The sequence below is a fragment of the Nicotiana tomentosiformis genome, chromosome 3 (assembly GCF_000390325.3).
Source record: "Nicotiana tomentosiformis chromosome 3, ASM39032v3, whole genome shotgun sequence".
Classification (NCBI taxonomy): domain Eukaryota; kingdom Viridiplantae; phylum Streptophyta; class Magnoliopsida; order Solanales; family Solanaceae; genus Nicotiana; species Nicotiana tomentosiformis.
Genome location: NC_090814.1, coordinates 142,525,518 through 142,544,999, shown reverse-complemented (window position 1 = coordinate 142,544,999; position 19,482 = coordinate 142,525,518). Strand labels below are relative to the sequence as shown.

At 36.5% G+C, this 19,482-nt stretch overlaps 2 protein-coding genes across 3 annotated transcripts; one reads left to right on the top strand and one right to left on the bottom strand.

Annotated features, from left to right (window-relative positions):
- The first annotated feature begins 210 nt into the window (after positions 1 to 210).
- On the top strand, positions 211 to 12,374 carry LOC104116897 (regulator of telomere elongation helicase 1 homolog). 2 transcript variants are annotated; one of them, XM_009627854.4, is made up of 23 exons: positions 211 to 447; positions 1,232 to 1,488; positions 1,696 to 1,844; positions 2,037 to 2,118; positions 2,191 to 2,338; positions 2,470 to 2,626; positions 2,946 to 3,122; positions 3,636 to 3,763; positions 3,899 to 3,944; positions 4,125 to 4,224; positions 4,317 to 4,471; positions 4,580 to 4,671; positions 4,761 to 4,868; positions 4,948 to 5,016; positions 6,064 to 6,150; positions 6,561 to 6,620; positions 6,729 to 6,844; positions 7,263 to 7,320; positions 7,411 to 7,516; positions 9,015 to 9,079; positions 9,172 to 9,765; positions 11,415 to 11,560; positions 11,644 to 12,374. In XM_009627854.4, the coding sequence occupies exons 1-23, from the start codon at positions 346 to 348 to the stop codon at positions 11,723 to 11,725; spliced, it is 3,084 nt and encodes a 1,027-aa protein (XP_009626149.1). In that variant the 5' UTR covers positions 211 to 345; the 3' UTR covers positions 11,726 to 12,374. The 2 variants fall into 2 exon arrangements, with proteins under 2 accessions (XP_009626149.1, XP_070053855.1); XM_070197754.1 differs by having other exon boundaries at positions 4,083 to 4,224.
- Positions 12,375 to 13,168: 794 nt separating this feature from the next.
- On the bottom strand, positions 13,169 to 14,497 carry LOC104116896 (transcription repressor OFP14). Its single transcript, XM_009627852.4, has 2 exons — positions 14,088 to 14,497; positions 13,169 to 13,726 (listed from the first exon to the last, which is right to left on the bottom strand). The coding sequence occupies exons 1-2, from the start codon at positions 14,495 to 14,497 to the stop codon at positions 13,234 to 13,236; spliced, it is 903 nt and encodes a 300-aa protein (XP_009626147.1). The 3' UTR covers positions 13,169 to 13,233.
- Positions 14,498 to 19,482: the final 4,985 nt, after the last annotated feature.

The window sequence follows — 19,482 nt, the reverse complement described above, 5'->3', positions numbered from 1 at the left end:
TCTAAAATTTTTCTAAAATATAGACATTCATCTTAAATACAATTATATTTATAACAAAATGCGTACTTTTAATAAATTTAAAATATTAAAATTGTTTACAACAATATTTATTTTAAACCTATCCAAACATAAGGAACTATTTTTGTCATTCCTTTTCAATATTTCCACGTTTTGGCCATTATATTAGCGTGTCCATCGCCACGTAAGTAAGTTGACAATCAAAAGAACGCAAGAATATGGCGGGAAAACCTCGAAGGCACTGCAACGTGGCACAGTCCTAGGGTTTATCAGAAGCAAAAGACTCTTCAGTCGAAGCGAATCATCGCATTCAACTCGTTCGAGAAAATGCCGACATATAAGATTGGGGGAATCGATGTCGATTTCCCTTACGAGGCTTACGATTGCCAGATCACTTACATGGAAAAAGTCATTCAGTCCCTTCAAAATGTATGTCTCCCTTAGTCATTCATTGTTTTATAAATTTAGGGTATCGTTATTTTCTTAATGTTAAGTTGAATTTTTGGGTTATCCTTAGTATATACCATATTCAGCTGATATCTTGGAAATTAGTTGTTGAAGTTAATAATCAACGAATCACCCATACTTTATTTTGGATGGAATGTGAAAAAAGAAGTTGTGTTTTGCAGAGTTTTGATTCTTGACCCGGTTTTTTGCGAGTTAATATTTCGACTAGTGACCATTTGACATTAGATACTTTGATCATTGTTTGAATGGGGCTTCTGTTGATAGGAATAAGGAACATAACCCTCATTGTTGTAGCTTCTTGATAGGATAGGAATTTTTACAAGGGGATTCAAAAAATTAGAATCTGCGACCTAAAACAATTTTAGAGCTATCTTTGCCACCACAATGAAAACTTTCCTTATGTCAAGGGGATTCAGAAGTTTATATATATATATACAAAAAAATGTTTCTGCGCAATTTGTGCAGTACTATTTTCTAACGAAAAGGATTCAATTGAACCCCCTTCATTAGCTGTGGCTCCGCCACTCCGTGGTCCCATCAACTTGGTATGTTCACAGTAAGCAGCTGTACGACTAATTTTTTTTTGAAGTGTAGAAGCAACATCCGAGGTGCTAGAGACAAAATATATTTCTAGAATTGAAATCACCTTAGTATACATGAAGTGTGTTCCATGCCTGTATTCCCATTTTCTCCCCCTGTAGTCTTCAAAGCTTGTTTTACTGAGTGAATGCTTGTGATGTGGCAGAGATGTAATGCATTGCTTGAGAGCCCAACTGGGACAGGAAAGACCCTGTGTCTTCTTTGTGCCACATTGGCTTGGAGGAAGAGTTTGGGGGGTTTCTCAGTCCGGAAGAGTGGAATAAGAGACCGTATTGCCAGTAGCCAGCAGTCAGATGAGTCTTCTCAATTTGAATCCTCAGCATTACCAAATATTGTATATGCATCACGCACACACAGCCAAATTCGACAAGTGGTGAAAGAGTTAAAGAGGACCAATTATAGGTATAGATTGTGATTGCATTATTGAACAGGTGGCTTTAGCACTATGTTTTACTGTTGACCAACTATGTTAGCATAATATTGAATCTCTTTCAAATAGTGTCCTAGTTCAGCGGTTGGCATGTTCTTAAAAGGGTTACTTATTTGCAATACTTTAGATCTGTATATGCTATAAAGTATCTGATTCTATCAATATAATGTGATGTATAGGCCAAAAATGGTAGTCTTAGGATCTCGGGAACAACTGTGCATTCATGAAGAAGTGAGTCTTCTGCGCGGAAAAACACAGACAAATGCCTGCCATGCACTTTGCAAAAAGCGCAAAAAACGTTATTGTGGCCACTTTTCTCGCGTTGCAGGTACATTAGCATATTTAGTAACTTGTACTCAAATTCTTCATAGTTGAGCTGGACAAATGATAGTAAAAAGTCTGTGGATCTAATACAAAAATATAAAAGGTGATTGTGTATCTAAACTTATAACTTTTTTTTTGTTGCTGTTATTTACTGTGCTTGGTCAATTATGACTGTTTATGCTTTTATAATGTACAGAGTTCATGAAGACTAATCCCAGTCTAGGAGAGGAGCCTATTGACATAGAGGATTTGGTCAACATAGGAAGAAGCAGTGGCCCGTAGGTTTTTCTTGCAAGTCTTGTCATTGAATGCTGATAATATGATGTGGACTCACTTTTTTTTCTTTATAGGTGCCCTTATTATGTATCACGAGAACTTCACAAGACTGTGGACATATTATTTGCACCTTACAATTATCTTATTGATCGCGGATACAGAAAATCTTTGAACATTCAGTGGACAAACAGTATACTTATATTTGATGAAGCTCATAACTTGGTAAATTGCACCTTCAATTGTCATGCCAGTATTTTCTTAGAATGCCCACCCTTGCTCACCCTTGTGTCATGCTTCTATTGTAATTCAAGATTCAATTCTAATTTTTTTTGATGGTTTTCTGTTTTGACCAGGAAAGCTTGTGTGCTGATGCAGCCTCTTTTGACCTTTCTTCTGGCCTTCTGACAGCTTGCATTTCTGAAGCTAAAACTTGTATAGACCTTTCGATAGCAAGGAGGGAGAACTCAAGTGACAAATCATGTAATCCAGATAACTTCGCTATTCTCAAAGGTAAATCGCTAATTTTTGAATAAAATTATGATAGATGCATCGGACATGTTTTTATTCATGGGTATTTTTTTGATAAAGTTCTATTCATGGGTATTGAGCTTATAGTGCATTGCCTTTAATTATTCGAGACAAGTCTGTAAGCGTCCATTGCAATTTAAGAGACATTTCTCATTAGAGTTCAATCAAGTTGCTCGTTACTTCGATTTTGTTGTGTTTGTTCCTCTCAGTCGTTTTATACTAAATTCACTTGTTTAACTCCTTTGTACCTGAGGTAGTATATGGGTGTCACTCACTCTTTAACAGTGTGCATCTCATGCAGCACTTCTTTTGAAGCTTGAGAAAAAAATTGCTGAAGTGTCCATTGATTCAAAAGAGTTGGGTTTCACGAAGCCTGGGCCATACATTTATGAGTTTCTTGCTGATCTAAATATCACACAGAAAACTGCCAACATGCTCATTGATATAATTGAGGAAGCAACTGTACTTCTTGAAGAAGGTGAGTTCTTACTGCCTTGACCCCATGAATGTAGTTTACCATGTCTCAGATCTACTTTGGAGTGAAAGGTTTGTTTGCATCACTGTTTAACTTGACACGAAGACTAATAAGTTAGCTTTCGATTCATTCATTATAGGTTTAGTGGTCGAAAATTGTTAAACTAGAGTTAAAATTTGGTCATGAAGTTAGTTTCATAGGGAAAACATGTATTGTTATGTTAATTGTATTTTTTTGAGAACATGCACTTAACGTTTATGATGTGCCAAATTAGCATTGTGTCAGAAGCTAATGTACATTTCTGTTTACCAAGGTTTGACCCCTTTTTCTGTGATGGAATCCACTTATTTACTTTTTTTTAATAAAAGAAATGTGTTCCATGAAATGAAACGGGGCAGAAAAGATTTGGGTTGTTCTTAGCTTTTGTAGCCAGGAGTGATATAGTGTTTTATAGTTTTTGTAGCTTGTATGATGCTTTTCCATTTGAAATCACTGTATTCTTGCTCCTCTAATCAGATGCAAACACTACCGAAGATGGAAAAACAAACAAGTCAAAAAGCACAGTCTGCAGATTGGAAAGCATGGGTGACATTCTACAAATGATTTTCAGGAATGATGGAAACCCTCATGCCCAATACTATCGTGTAAGTTAAGAGAATATGTTTCCCTTTTTTCTTTGGTTGGCTGGTTGAAGAATGATTTGTTGGGGACTTACGCCATTGTACTAAATCCTGATTCTCAGTAAGTTGTCTGATTGAAGCTTTTTCATGTCTTATCAGGTTCATGTTCAGGAAGTTCAAGGAGGTGGCATAGATTCCCTTAAAGGTAGTCAAATTTTCCTTTGGCTTAGTGCAAAATTAACATCAGTTCTTGGGATACTTGCGTACTCCATAGTTTTTTGTTTTCTTAACCATTAACCCTCTTCCTTCCCCATCCATATTTTTAATTGATTTTGTGCTGCAGGAAAGGCATCTAGAACACTGAGCTGGTGGTGTTTCAATCCAGGTATTGCAATGGAGCAGTTCTCCAAATTAGGTGTTGGATCTATCATTTTGACTTCTGGCACATTATCTCCGATGGATTCATTTGCTGAGGAATTGAAGTTGTGAGTCCAATTTATCCAAAAATGTTTTTACTTACATTTTGTTCTGGCATGAATTCTGATTTCCTATCTCTTTTCCTTTCTGCTGCTTGTAGAGATTTTCCAGTTCGTTTAGAGAACCCTCATGTTATATCAGACAATCAGATATGGGCTGGTGTTGCACCCGTGGGCCCTTCTGGTTATACATTCAACTCATCATATAGGACTCGTGATTCTATTGAATACAAGCAAGAGCTTGGGAATGCCATTGGTATGTGGAATGTGATGCTGTGTGGTGTATGCATAACTGTGAAATCCTGATGATATTTCCAGATAATGTTTCTGATGGACGTTATTCTTTTCTGATTTTATGCTTCAGTCAATTTCGCTCGTGCTGTACCAGATGGACTTCTTGTATTTTTTCCTTCATATTACCTTTTGGAGCAATGCATTGGCTGCTGGAAAACTTCGGTAAGGATCTTGAAGTTTTGAACATATGAAAACAGACAATCGCTTGGCATTGTTCTCTGAGCCTAATGTTGCACTATGAAAATTGTCAGGGGCATTCAAACTCAATGGATTCGAGCACAATATGGGAAAGGATATGCAAATACAAGCTGCCTGTCGTGGAACCAAGACAATCTTCTCTTTTTCCAATGGCAATTGAAGTATGCCATATAATTTTTGTAACTTTCCTTTCATCCATTCTGTGTCTATGTCTGACTCAGAAATTTTGGCCTTGGACAGGATTATATGACCAAGTTGAAGGACAAAACAGCATCTGGGGCTGTGTTTTTTGCAGTCTGTCGGGGAAAAGTAGGTTTCTGCTTTAAATTTTTTTCATAGTTATTGATAGCAGAATTTATATCTGTTGAGTTTTGAGCGTTTAATTGCAAGCTCATGGATCCTAAAGATGATTGTTGTGGCAATATGCTATTATGATTCTTGGAGGGGTTCAGGAAAGGACTGTGACTTCGTACCACAAGTTTTTTATCAAAGCTGTTTGAGCTTGTACCTGTATATTGTTGCTTAAGTTTGATGCTCAATCTGGGTCTGATGGCATTGTAACAAATTTATGCTGGGTTAATTAGTGTGTGATGTAGATAACAGAGAGCTAAAGGATACTTGCTTATGGAGGTGTTTCATGGCTTGTTTAAATTGAATATTACAATTTTCACCACAAATATTTTAAGCGAATATGGCCCCAGGGTTTTGGTTCTGTGGTGAGGATGCAACACATGAAATGTGAGTTAGGCTGCACATTACGACTTCGAATGCTGCCATTGACAAGCTAACTTATGTGTCAGTCATTAAAAAAAAGAGAAAGAAAGCGAATTTGTCATAGTAAGCTAATTTGACAACCGTAGCACTTCACTGGATGACTGCTTCTTTCCTTAGAGACATCTATCTGTAAGGTAAGTTGTATTATTTCTGCTTTCTAGGGAAAACCTACATTTTTTGAAAAAAATTTAAAAGTGGGAAATCTTAGATGACCACATTTCTTATTCCCTTATGCACACTGTTTTAACAAACTTATCATATTTGTACACTGAGAAAATATCTAACTTAGTTCTGGAGATTTCCTAGTGAAAAAAGGTCATTACTCATTGAACTTATAAATTTAAGTTATTTGCTATTACATACAATGAAGCAGACAACTTGGTTATTTCATAAAAGATGTGTCAAATGAATTAGAGGACCGACCAATTATATTAAAGGTTGAAATGTAAAACATTAGTACCTATATGTTCCTAAGCTCTTATATAATGGTATACATTCAGGTTATCCTTGATAATTGATAATGGCGTTATAAATGGCACCGTTTGATCATGTTTCCTCATTATTGGTTGATTGGTACAATAGGTGAGTGAGGGATTGGATTTTGCTGACCATGCTGGTAGAGCTGTTGTGATCACCGGCATCCCCTTTGCCACAAGGAGTGATCCTAAGGTTTGTGAACATACTTACTGCCATCGTGTCAATTTTCTGTTCGGAGTTGTTCACTGATTCAAGTGTCTTCTAGTTATTTTTTTATAATAAAAAACTTACATCTTCAGTCACTTTGCATCCTAACATATCATCTTCAACAACTAATGTTTTTAAGTAAGCTTTTTTCCTGATATTATTTGGTTTGTGGTCATTTGTTGATCTAAAATATATGTAAGCAATCCAGGGGATGGAGTAATTTGATCTTTAATTCATCTGAAATTTTGATCTGAGGCTGTAATTTCCTTAGGAGAAAAATGTGTTGCACTTGTCTGATAAAAAAATGTGTTGAACTTAGTCTGTTGTCACCTCCACGTTGTTGTCTGTTCATACAAATGTTAAATGAAAAATTGTGCATCTTATGTCTGAATCAGGTTCGTTTGAAACGTGAATTCCTGGATCAACAGATGAACTTGCAATCAACTGGATCTAAGGTACAGGTCAAACTGAAAAGTTGTTTAGTTAATTCTGTGCATGTTTCTTGTTGTAACCCACCTTTCCCCAAGGGCTGAGCGTGTTCAAACTAAAAGGTGATGTGACAGGTCCTAACAGGAGAAGACTGGTATACTCAACAAGCATCGAGGGCTGTAAATCAGGCTGTGGGCCGTGTTATTCGTCATAGACATGATTTTGGAGCAATAATTTTTTGTGATGAAAGGTCAGTATGAGTTAGAATTTTTTACCAAATTGTTGTCATATATTGGCCCCTTTTTCCTTATACATTTGACCAGAATGCTGCTATAAGCTGTAATGAAATATCACATGCTTACAACTTAGTCAAAGCTGTGATACAGGATAGGATATTTGAAGGACTTGGTTGTGATTGCTTAAGCACATTCTGATATTGAATATATGTATATACACACGTACACTTTCATACTGTTGGAATTAAAAGCATTGCCATGAGTCAGCTGTATCAGTTCAACAAATAGGAAGTTAGTGATAGGTGAGTCACCCACAGCATATTTGCGGAATTAGAGTTGTTACTGTCATTTGGTCATCATTCCGCTTGTTGCATAGAGCAACCTATCCATTTTTGAAGCATATATCTTTAACTTCTCCTTTATCTTGAGCAGATTCACATACTCCAACCGTCAGTCACAAGTATCACGTTGGATACAACCCCATATCAAGGTTGATTTGTTTGAATTGGTATTTTGCTCTATTTTTGTTTTTTATTTTGTTTTTTTCTAAAGGGTGTCTGCTTCTCTTTTGACCGTCCAGTGTCATTCCAAATTTGGGGAAGTAGTTTTTTCATTGACGCGCTTTTTTCGTGATGGAAGAATTCGTGGCCCTACAAAACTAGAATTGATGCAACCAGATGACAAGGGTAAGTATCACTAGTTATAGAAAACCACATTACCTTGTTTTGGCTTATTGTTGCACTCTCTTGCTTGTAGTTAGTGATGCCATTTTCCCTGAACATCCTAGATCGCTTGATGCTACATGGTTATATTCTGTGCGAGCAGTACTAGGTTAACAATACTTTAGGATTTATTCAGATAGATCTCTTAAGATCAAAGGTTGCGCTCACAGCTGGTTTCATTTTTCTGTTTAATTATGGTTCAGATATTTTGGCGTGTTTATTTCTAGTAGTGGGTTAGAGCATTTGGTAGAAACCCAAAAAATTTCTGAACTCAAATTAGCAGTTCAGTCCGGTTTATCGGTTTTTGGTTTGGTTTGAGCATTGAAGAAACCCCCCCTGATATTTTGTTCGGTTGGACTGGAAAATTAAGCTAATCAATGGGGATGTGTGCACACGCTTAATAATCTCCTATCTAGTATTCTCTCCGCTCTCCCCCAAACGGCAACAGGCGGGAGCACTTCGTGCATGAGTATGCCTGTAATTGATCCCTATCTTATCTACTATGTGTGCTATGCAGACACCAGCTCAGTTGTCTTCCGGAAGAGCCAAAGTTCCATGACCTGATTGTCTCTAGTAAAACTTCATTCTGAAAGAACTAATGAACGAGCCTATTCACATAATAGTTTCTTGGGACAAAGCATACCCAGTGAATTTAATCTATTTTATCTCTTGTCATTAATTTGATGATAAGATCTTTAGCTTGCCTTTATATAGGTAGTTAGCTCACGGCTCGCATTTGCACTCATGTTTTCTTTGGGGGGAACAAACCTTATACCATATTTGGTTTAGTTTGGTTGTGACCTAATGCCAGCTCCCTAGTAGAGTTTATAAAAATTTCTGATATTACTGTCAAATATGTGTTGCCTTCTTAATTGGCGGTTGATTTCTCATTTCATGTATAAATGAGTATATTGGATGATATCTCTTTGTTTTGGATACACAATATCTTTGATGTTCTAAGTCAATTGCGGGAATCTTTTCGACAAGCTTCGTAAATGAGTTTTGTTTAAATTTAATGCCTAACTTTTGGTGTAACTTACAAAAGACTGTAAAATGAACAATGATCGCGTAAGTCACCTATTTTTGGTTATTCACTCTGTTTAAGTTGACCGAACTCACCTCAACTGGAACTTCGTTTAAATCAGTTCAAGCTCATAGATGACACATAACTCGGTGCCTATACCAACTTTGTAATCTATAGGTTAAGCTTTATAGAAATGAAAACAGGGAAAGGAAGCAACATGTTCTTTTCTTTTTCATGTTATTAAAATGCTATATGCAGTGATTTAGCTAAATTGTGTGTTTCTCTGCATCCTTCTTTTATTAGTTAAGTCAAATAAAAGTATAAAACTATCCTCCCTGAGGTAATTAAATTTGTAATTGTTATGAAATGTGATTGGCATTGTTGTTACCTATTGATTCTGGTTATTCTTCAATATATATTATCTATTCTCTCTTGCAGAAATAGTAAAGAGACTAGGAAGCTCTCAACCTAAACTTCACTTTGAAAAGCTTTTTACCTCTCTGGTAAGTTAATTTAGTGTCTGCATCTTTTGAAGTCAATACAACCAGTAATGCACATTTTTCTGATTCCTTTCTTCACTTGATTGTGTTCTTAGGACTCATCAGTGGATTTTCCTTGCTCTACTAATCAATTATCTTCCTCAGTTAAGCAAGGGAACAGCCCTGGCAGTCTGGAAGACATACTTCCTGCTAATAAGTCATCTCTTAGGTCTGATAAGCTAGTTAAGAATCTGGCTGTAAAACATGCAAGTAATTTGTTGGTCTCTGGACGAAAAGAAATGCTAATTAGCAAACAGAAAATAATTGACTTGATGAAACATAAATTGCCTGATGAACAACCAAAAGATGTTATTGCACCTTGTTCTCTGAAGAGGCCTCGGCTAACATTAACAGGACCTGATTGTCAAAGAGATCATTCTCGAAAGTCTCATGATAGTCCTGACCGTTCCTCAGTTGCCCATCACCTGCTGTCAGAAAGTGGCTCTAGCTATATATTGAAGAATAAGAAGTCACAGTACTCTGAGGAACGAAGTCCACAAAACATTAAATTAGATAGAGCAGACCTGCTTGAAAATGAGATGACATCACGAAAGACTGCAGGTTTAGTTGACCTGCAAAATGAAGATGGCATTGATAGCTCTGTGCCTTGCAATAATGAGGAGAAGAAAGGATCAGCTTTTCTTGTTCAGGTAGGTGCTGGGACTTATATTCTTGCTTTATCAACCTCTTATGTATCTTTTACTAGCACGCTAGGACATAGTTTGTCTTTCTTGCTTTAACCGCAGTTGTGCAATTTCTGGTCTTTTGGTCTATCTCAATTTAGTGTCACTGATGGTGAGCAACTAAAGATTGCCTCTGTATATTACATAAATCCCAAAGTTATTTAATTCATGGTGTCACCTTTACTTTTCTGTTGATTCTCTTTTGAAAATCCTTTGCTGATTGATATAGGAAAATGTAGAATATCATGATACTTAACTTTCGTTTTATCTCAATATCTTGATGCAGTTATTTTTTTTTCAGTTTCTGGTTTCACAGGTAACCTGAAATTCTGTTACGTTACGTAATCATTTACTACTGATGAGTCCACAAATGTGACATGCCAAAGAACCAAGTTGACAAAATTATGGAGCAGAAGTAATATAATACATTTGGCCAAATACATAACCAGCCCCCTAAAGTTGACACCAAATTTCATTTAGACGCTTCAACATACCTTTGTTCCTATTAGACACTCCAACACCCACAAAATGTATCTACTGAGCACCTCATGCACACATGGCACAAAAAGCAGACTCACTTGGAGTTGGGCGCGTGAATAGTTTGATAGTCAATTTTTTTTCTCTCTTTCCTATTTCTTCTTCACAGAGCTCCCTCTGAGACGGCAGAGTTTCTGTCCTTATCCCCATCCTCTATTTTCTTCATTCTACTGATTTACTGTATTTTCCAGTGATTTCCCCCAAATTTACATGCATTGATTCAATGAGTATATCTTATATCTCTTTTGCAAGAAACTAGAAGATATAAATTGGTCCCTGCAAGTTAAAGAACTTTCGGATATGCTTCTGAAATCGTATACTTCATCAGAGAACATATAACTGAAAATGAAGAGTAATATAATGTGTTCTTTATTTTTTACATTTTATTACACCAAGATGGGATCTAGCTAGATTCTTTCTTACCGTCTTCCAAATCCAAAAAAAGAAAAAAGATAAAAGCAAGAAGGAATGGAAACGGAAAATGGGAAAAAAGAGTTTCCGACCAGCAGCAATATCGCTGCTTAGAAATTCAAACTTCTGAACCATTCAACTTAATTTATATCCTAAAGGAAATGGTAGCAGATATCCTTGGTTGCCGAAACCTTTCCGGCAAGTCGTGGCAGACCTATTCTACCCTCTTGCCTGAACATGAGGAAGACAACGAAGGGGAGGAGGGGAAAGGGACTATTAAGAATATTTTTTTTCGTCTTGAAAGTTTTTAATTTTTTTGCTACTTTACACGTGTCACTTATTTATTGGTCATCTTGTCCATGACAGCGAGCTTTGTGGCCACACGCTTCTTTTTGTGACTCAAGTGTTCTATAGACACACTTTTGTGAGTGTTGGAGTGTCTAATAGGAACAAGGGTATGTTAAAGTGTAATGAAATTTGGTGCCAACTTTAGGGAGCTGTTTATGTATTTGGCCAATATATAAACACTTTATATGGCATTGCATTGAGCTTGATATTGTCATTGTCTGCTTAAATTTATCTTTTGTAACTGGCAAAGACATCTAAATCTATAAGTACCAAAATTTGGGGTTATTAGTTGAGAGTTTCCATCGTGATTTCCTGTGCAGGTCCGAGAAAAGCTTACTGATACAGAATACCTTGAATTCGTGGGGTATATGAAGTCGCTCAAGTCTAAAGCAATGAAGATAGGCCAAGTTCTTCAATCCATTGCCAGATTATTTTCTCTCCCTGATAGAATACCTCTCCTTCACAGGTATGATCTGTACAGTTAGCTATTCTCTGATCCGTTATTTGAGCAAGAAACTTCATTTCATATAGTTGTTGGTTATGTTGCAGATTCAAGGATTATGTTCCTGCGAAGTACCATTCTTTGTATGATCAATATTTAAAAAGAAATCTTGAAGTAGCTGGCGTATGAGTCATCCTACTTAAGTCTATAAGTCTTCCTTGAGAAAAATCCCTACTTGCCGCACCTAGGAATGCACACAGCCACAAAGTCAGTCAGTGAACAGTATGTTCATGCTGCCGACTAGGCGTAGGAAAAAAAGCGAAGCTATGCTTGTGAAGGGTTTTGTGATATCATACTACAAGGAAACCACCTCCCCTGCCATTTCTCTTGAGGGGAGCTTTGTCATGGGCCGCCGGGCATTTGACAATGTGGTTCAAGCAGTGTACAGAATCTTAATTTGGAATGCCCTATAGTTGTTGGGAGTTTACATCACGAACTGAGCAACAAGGCTTATAGTTTAGTGGTATTGATGAGAGTGTCCACACAATTTGTATGGGTTGGATTCTCATTGTCCTCCTTTCAATGTAATGTAAGTTTCTTAAAGAAAAAATTGCGAACTACTGTACCCTCCATAGGCACCTGATTTGGAGGTCACTTAATCTTCAAGAGGCGTTGTGTAGAGTCCAAGTGGCAAGTTATTATTTATTTGACCCGTCCTTTTTTTCGACGGACGGGGAATTTCAACCTTTCAAATGTTCATATCCCCCTTTTGCTTTTCGTATTTACGGGACTGGACTGACTATATTTTTGGAAAGTGCATAGACAAGTTGCTCACGAATCAGAGGGTGAATGTCCGCTTGAAGTCTCATGTTCCTTTTGATCGCTGTGAATCGTCATGTTAATGGTTTCCATTTTATGGTCTTAATTGTGTATTGCATGGTTTAGTATCCCGTGGTTTTTGCTTCTTCCTTTGTCTTGACATTCAATTTGAAATTTTATTGGATTATCTTAATATTTTAGATATTATACGATTTGAGATTTATTGCAGTTCAAGCAAATGAATATCCGAGAGCGGTTGGCTTGTTTTCGATAAATAATAGTACAGCATAAAAAAAAAAGAAAATAGTTACTTCCAGGTTCCAGCGCCCCAACATAAAAATATAGTAACACTTAAAAACAAAAGTGCACATCATAGACGAAGGGAATTCTAGACCTGGAAAAGCTCGCGAATGTACAAAGGACTTACCTTACGACAAAAAGTATCTTTATATTTTGGATTTATATATATACAAATATACTACTTATATTGTTAGTGTAATTTAACTTATTATAATATACTACTTACGTATCATTTATTTTAAGTTCCAAGTAGAGTTATTTGTAATTACTTTTTGAGTAATCCGTCTGTAAATATTTTTTTACATAATAGCACATGAAATCCGTGTATTTTAACTAATCTCATTTATTATGAACGGGTAAATGGTGATTTGTTAGCATTGTTTTTAGTGAGAGTGTATAAAAGTTAAGCTAAACCCATTGAATGAACAAAGGATTTAACTTCAATCTTAAATAAAGTGACATGACAAAAATAAATATTGATATTTGCATGTGAAGCAACGAAAAGAACAGCTTCTTGCGCTTCCCCGTCAATACATTGACTACTAATTATAAATTAAACACGTGACAACTTTCTTACGTTACGTTTTCCCCTGGTTTAATTCCCCACCCAATGATCGAACATTTCGTGATATCACCGGTACTCTGCCGGAGTTTTCACGCAAAACAACGATCAAATCCACAAACGCACTAAGTATATACTTATACGATTTCTTATCGTTCAAATTGAAATAGCAAAACAAAAGCTCTTCCATAAATTCCCAGTTGATTTTGCCTTGATCATTCAACCTCGCTTCCATCATCTCTTGCATCGATTGCCTGAAATCATCGTATGGACTTGGAGAATACGTTACAACTGTAATAAAATCATCTGCATTCAGTGTTTCCTTTGAACCATCCGAGGTACTAATTGCCAATGAATCATTTGAAGTCGTATTTGTCGTAGCTGAGGTTGATCCAGTGTCGTCTGAAACTGTCATGCTTGTCCGAGCTTCTTCAATGAGGGAACTCGACGAACCACGTGCTACAAAAAACCGACGAGACCCGCTAATATTTGATGGCGGTACCACGTATCTGTTGAAAATATAATTAAGTAATTAAAAATGTATTTTTTCTGATAGTTTATATTTTCATATTAGATCATCACACAGTTGAAGAAAGTACAAAAGCAGGTCATTCAAATTTCACTGTCACTTATTATCGAAAAGAATTTTCACCTTTTTAGCCAAAAAGGAAGAGATAGAAAATGTGTTGAAAATATAATTACGTAGAAGTATGCTCTATCTAATACTCCCGCCGGTCCATAATACGTGACTTTAGTGATTACATTTTTTTTTATCTAGGAGTTCGTATTTTTTTAAGGGTTATGACAAATGCTAAAAAAAATCACGGATCGAAGGGAATAGTAAAAGCTTTTAGATGCAAATGTATATACCTTGGGGACTCGAACAAAGAATTTGAAGCTCCTGCATTTTCTTCTTTGTTTGGAGCAATATTATCTTCTTTCTTGCCTTTCTTCACGATGTTGTTGTTGTTGTTAGGTTTATTGCTAGTATTGGCTTCAACTTCACTATCGTCATCTTTGGAATAAAAAGATTTGAAGTTCTCAAAGAGGAAACGATCTATATCTGCAAGTGTAGCAGCGTCATCTTTGGCTTGAGCTTGCTTTTCTTTGCGATCAACGGCAGAGAAGGACAGCGTTTTGGGGTGTCTACAGCCCCGGAGCAACCAGCTAGTGGAAGATGAGAGGGTCTTATTGGCGGAAAAATTAGGAGGTTGTGGGGTGGGTTTATGTTTGATCTTTGAGAGGTAATCTGAAAGAGATTTTTGAAGTTGCTTAGGCATTATGTTGATGTCTATGTTTTTGCACTTTCTCTGCTTTTGTGTGTAACTTAATAAAAGCTGAATTTGTAAATATGAGGATGGGTTAGCTTGTGCTTTTATTTTTAGAGGTTAAGCAACATTGAGTGCTGAAATCAATGGCTTGTCTCAAAAAAAGGAAAGGGAATGAATAAATAAATGCCAAAGATGAAACGGTTTAAGGATATTTAATTGTTCTGATTAATGAAGTGATTAATGGATGGTTATTAATTACGAAGAAACGTATTAAGGTTGTCTTTGTTTTTGTTCTTTTGGAGATGGTGGGGAAGAGTTTTAGAGTGCGTTAAATCTCAATTTTCTATTTTATTTTATTTCATTAAGTCCTACTATTCGACAAATAGTCAAGATTCTTTGAAATTGTAAAGTATCTTTGAAATTGTTGAGTGTGTGTATTTACTTTTTATTCCAAAATTTTAGCTAATGAAATACAAATACTCAAATGTAATGTAGTGTGATTAGAAGTAACTATAAACAAGAAAAAATAGATAGGTACAAGTAAAATTAGCTTTCACTTGATTTATACCCGTTACCTCAAAGACTGTTAGGATCGGGAACCCGAGTAGTGCGGAATTTAGCCAAACAACGGTATAATGACAATAACAAAAAATAATGGAAGGTAATAATAACGGCAATTAAAGAATATAAAGAAGACACAAATTTAACGTGGTTCGGTCAAGGTAACCTACGTCCACAAGCGGAGAGGAGCAATTTCACTATACCAACAAGAGTACAAAAGAGAGTACAAAATGAGAGTAAATACTCTAATTAATCCCAAATACCCCAAGAGAATAACCTCACAAGATCACTCCAAAGAAAGGGTTCACACAAGTGTTTCCCAACACTCACTCTCTTACAAAATACTCTATAATGAAATAAAAGAGGAGAAAGAAAGACAAGAGTGAAAAGCTCTTGAATTGGTGTGTTTGCAAATGAGGAGAAACTCCTCTATTTATAGCAAGAAATCTTTGGCCTAATAATGGATATTATGTTATGGCAAATATCATAATCCACAAATTTGTTATAATGGATATTATGTCATGGCAAATGTCACGAACCACAAATTTGTTATAATGGATATTATGTCATGGAAAATGTCATGAAAATTTGGCCATATTACAAATCTCTACCTTTGCCTAATTTCGGCTTATAGTAAATTTGCTCCACCTTCTCCGTAAAAACCCCAATGGGCAAAATCATTCTTCATAAATGCCAATCAAGTTCAGGCAAAGCTTGAACTTGGATACTGGAAGAGGTTTTGTGAACATGTCAGCAGGATTGTCTCTAGTGTTGATCTTCTGAACAGAGACTTTTCTTTCAGCAATGGTTTCTCGGATGAAATGATACTTTATATCAATGTGCTTCGTCCTCTCATGATACATTTGATCTTTAGTCAAGTGAATGGCACTTTGACTATCACAGAAAATGGTAATACCACCTTGGTGTAAACTGAGTTCCGCAAATAGACCCTTCAACCATAAAGCTTCTTTGATCGCCTCGGTCACTGCCATATATTCTGCTTCGGTAGTAGATAAAGCTACTACATGTTGTAATGTAGCTTTCCAACTAATAGCGCAACCCTCGATGCAAAATACATAGCCTGTCAGTGATCTTCTTTTATCAAGATCACCTGCATAATCTGAGTCTACAAAATCAACCAAAGTGTTAGTATTTCTCCCAAACTCCAAGTATGTGTTTGAAGTACCTCGCAAGTATCTGAGAATCTATTTCACAGCATGCCAATGTGCTTTACCAGGGCAAGCCATATACCGGCTTACCACGCTCACTGCTTGTGAAATGTCTGGACGTGTACAAACCATTGCATACATAATACTGCCGACTGTACTGGAATAAGGAACCTGTGCCATGTACCTCTCTTCTTCCTCTGACTGCGGGAACTGAGCAGCTGATAACTTAAAATGAGCAGCAAGAGGGGTACTAACTGGTTTAGCATCTTTCATGCCAAACCTCTCCAAGACTTTCTCCAAGTACTTCTTCTGGGTCAGAAATAGCCTGTTGGCTTTTCGATCTCTTTTGATCTCCATGCCAAGGATTTTCTTAGCTACTCCCAAATCTTTCATCTCAAATTTACTTTTCAGCTGACTTTTCAAATTGTGAATTTCTGTTAAATCCTTAGCAGCAATGAGCATGTCATCAACATATAATAATAGGTACACAAATGAACCATCATTTAACTTCCGAAATTAAACACAACTATCATACATGCTCCTCGAATAACCATGACCTAACATAAATGAATCAAACCTTTTATACCATTGCCTTGGAGACTGCTTTAATCCGTATAAGGATTTCTTCGACAAGCAAACATGATCTTCTTTTCCTTCAATTTCAAATCCTTCGGGTTGATGCATGTATATTTATTCCTCAAGTTCGCCATGTAAGAAAGCTGTCTTAACATCAAGTTATTCTAATTCCAAATCATACATGGCAACGAAGGCAAGCAAGACACGAATAGAGCTATGTTTAACAACAGGTGAGAAAATATCATTAAAATCAACTCCTTGTACCTGACTATAGCCCTTTGCAACTAATCGTGCCTTATACCTCGCATCTTCAACCCCTGGAATGCCATCCTTTTTCTTGAAGACCCATTTGCAACCAACAATTCTTTTTCCTGATGGCAGCTTCACAAGAGACCAAGTACCATTCTTGTGGAGAGACTCAATTTCTTCATTTATTGCAATCAGCCACTTGGCTGAGTCAGCACCAGAAACTCCTTCTAAATATTTTGACGGTTCTCCAATTTCTTTAGTTTCCTGTGCAACTGAAAAAGCAAATGCAACATAATCTCCAAACCTTAATGGTTGTTTACCTTCTCTTCTTGGTCTATGTTTGGCTATAGAATACTCCTCTTCTTCTGGTTCAACTTCAGGAGTCTCAACTTCAGGAATTTCAGCTTCTGTCTCAATTTCAGGAGTTTTAACTGTATTTTGCTCCAAAGTTGATGAGTTTGGCTCAGAAGGAATTCCAATCTCAATCTCCACCTGGTTCTGTGTACTCTTTCCTTTATCTGTATTACAAGAACTAGAAGACTCTTTTCTAGAATGTAACATAGAGGATTCATCAAAGGTTACATCTCTGCTAATTATAAATTTTGGTGCCGTGGGATCAGGATACCATAGTCGGTATCCTTTCACCCCAGATGCATGCCCAATGAAAATGCACTTTTTAGCCCTTGACTCTAATTTTTCATCATTTACATGTATGTATGCAGGGCAACCAAATATCTTTAAATCAGAATAATTAGCAGGAGTGCCTGACCACATTTCCTCTGGAGTCTTAAAGTTCAAAGGTGCAGAAGGAGCTCAGTTGACAATATAACAAGCTGTAGAGATAGCTTCTGCCCAAAAGGCGTTTGTCAACCCAGCATTTGAAATCATGCAACGAGCCCTTTCTAAAAGAGTTCTATTCATCCTTTATGCCACACCATTTTGCTGAGGTGTCATTCTCACAGTACGATGTCGAGCAATTCCTTCATTCTTGCAAAATTCGTTGAATTCATCATTATAAAATTCCAAGCCATTATCTGTTCTAAGCCGCTTAACCTGTTTTCCTGTTTGTTTCTCAATCAAAACTTTTCATTGTTTGAAATTTAAGAAAACATCACTTTTATTTTTCAGGAAATAAACCCAAACTTTCCTTGAATAATCATCAATGAAAGTTAACATATACCTAGCACCACCTTTTGATGGGGTACGTGAAGGACCCCAAAGATCTAAATGAATGTAATCCAAAGTACCTTTTGTTCTATGAATCGCTGGAGATTTGAAGCTGACTCTTTTCTGCTTCCCGAACACACAATGTTCACAGAACTCCATATTTCCGGTACTTTGGCCACATAAGAGACCTCTTTTACTGAGGATGGAAAGACCTTTTTCACTCATATGCCCCAATCGCATATGCCACAATTTGGTGATGTCAGAATCTGATTTATCTGATATTGAAACTGCAGCAGCACCTGTAACAGTAGATCCCAAAAGAGTATACAACGTACTAGATCTGCGTGCTTTCACGATCACAAGAGCACCATGAGAAATTTTCAGAACTCCACCTTCACCTGTGTACTTGCACCCAAGAGATTCTAGAGTGCCCAAAGAGATGAGATTTTTCTTCAAGTCAGGAATATGTCTAACATCGGTGAGAGTTCTCACCACACCATCGTGCATTTTGATTCGGACTGTACCTTTTCCAATAACTTTGCAGGCAGCATTGTTGCCCATCAAGACAACTCCACCTCCAATAGATTCATATGTGGTAAATAAATCCCGACTAGGACACATATGATAAGAACAACCCGAATCTAAAATCCACTCATTGTTAGATTTAAAACTATTATTAGTTGCTAAAAAAATAGTTCCCTCAGTCTCATCAGCAACTACACTTGCTTCGGCAGTGTCAATATTTTTGTGCTCATTTTTCTTTTCTGTATGCTTTTCTTTGTTTTTCAATTTAAAGCATTCAGAAATAATGTGACTTTTATTATGACAATATTTGCACATGACATTTCTGTATCTGGATTTTGACCTTGATTTAGGTTTCTCACTACTTGAATCTTTCTTATTGGATCTACCTCTTATGAATAAGCCTTCCCCTTGGTTCCCACTAGTTTCCCTAGTAATATCTCTATCTATTTGTTCTTTTGATTTCAAAATAGATTTGATATCTTTATAAGAGATATTATCCTTTCCATAAAGCATAGTATCTCTTATATGTTTAAACGACTGGGGTAAGGAAACAAGCAATAACACAGCTTGATTCTCATCTTTGATTTCAGCATCTATGTTACTTAAATCCATAAGAAGAGAATCAAAAGTATCAAGATGAGTAAGTATAGAGGTACCTTCAGCCATACGAAAAGTGTAGAGTTTTTGCTTTAGGTAAAGTCTGTTTTCTACTGTTCTTTTCATATATAGGGTTTTAAGCTTTTCCCA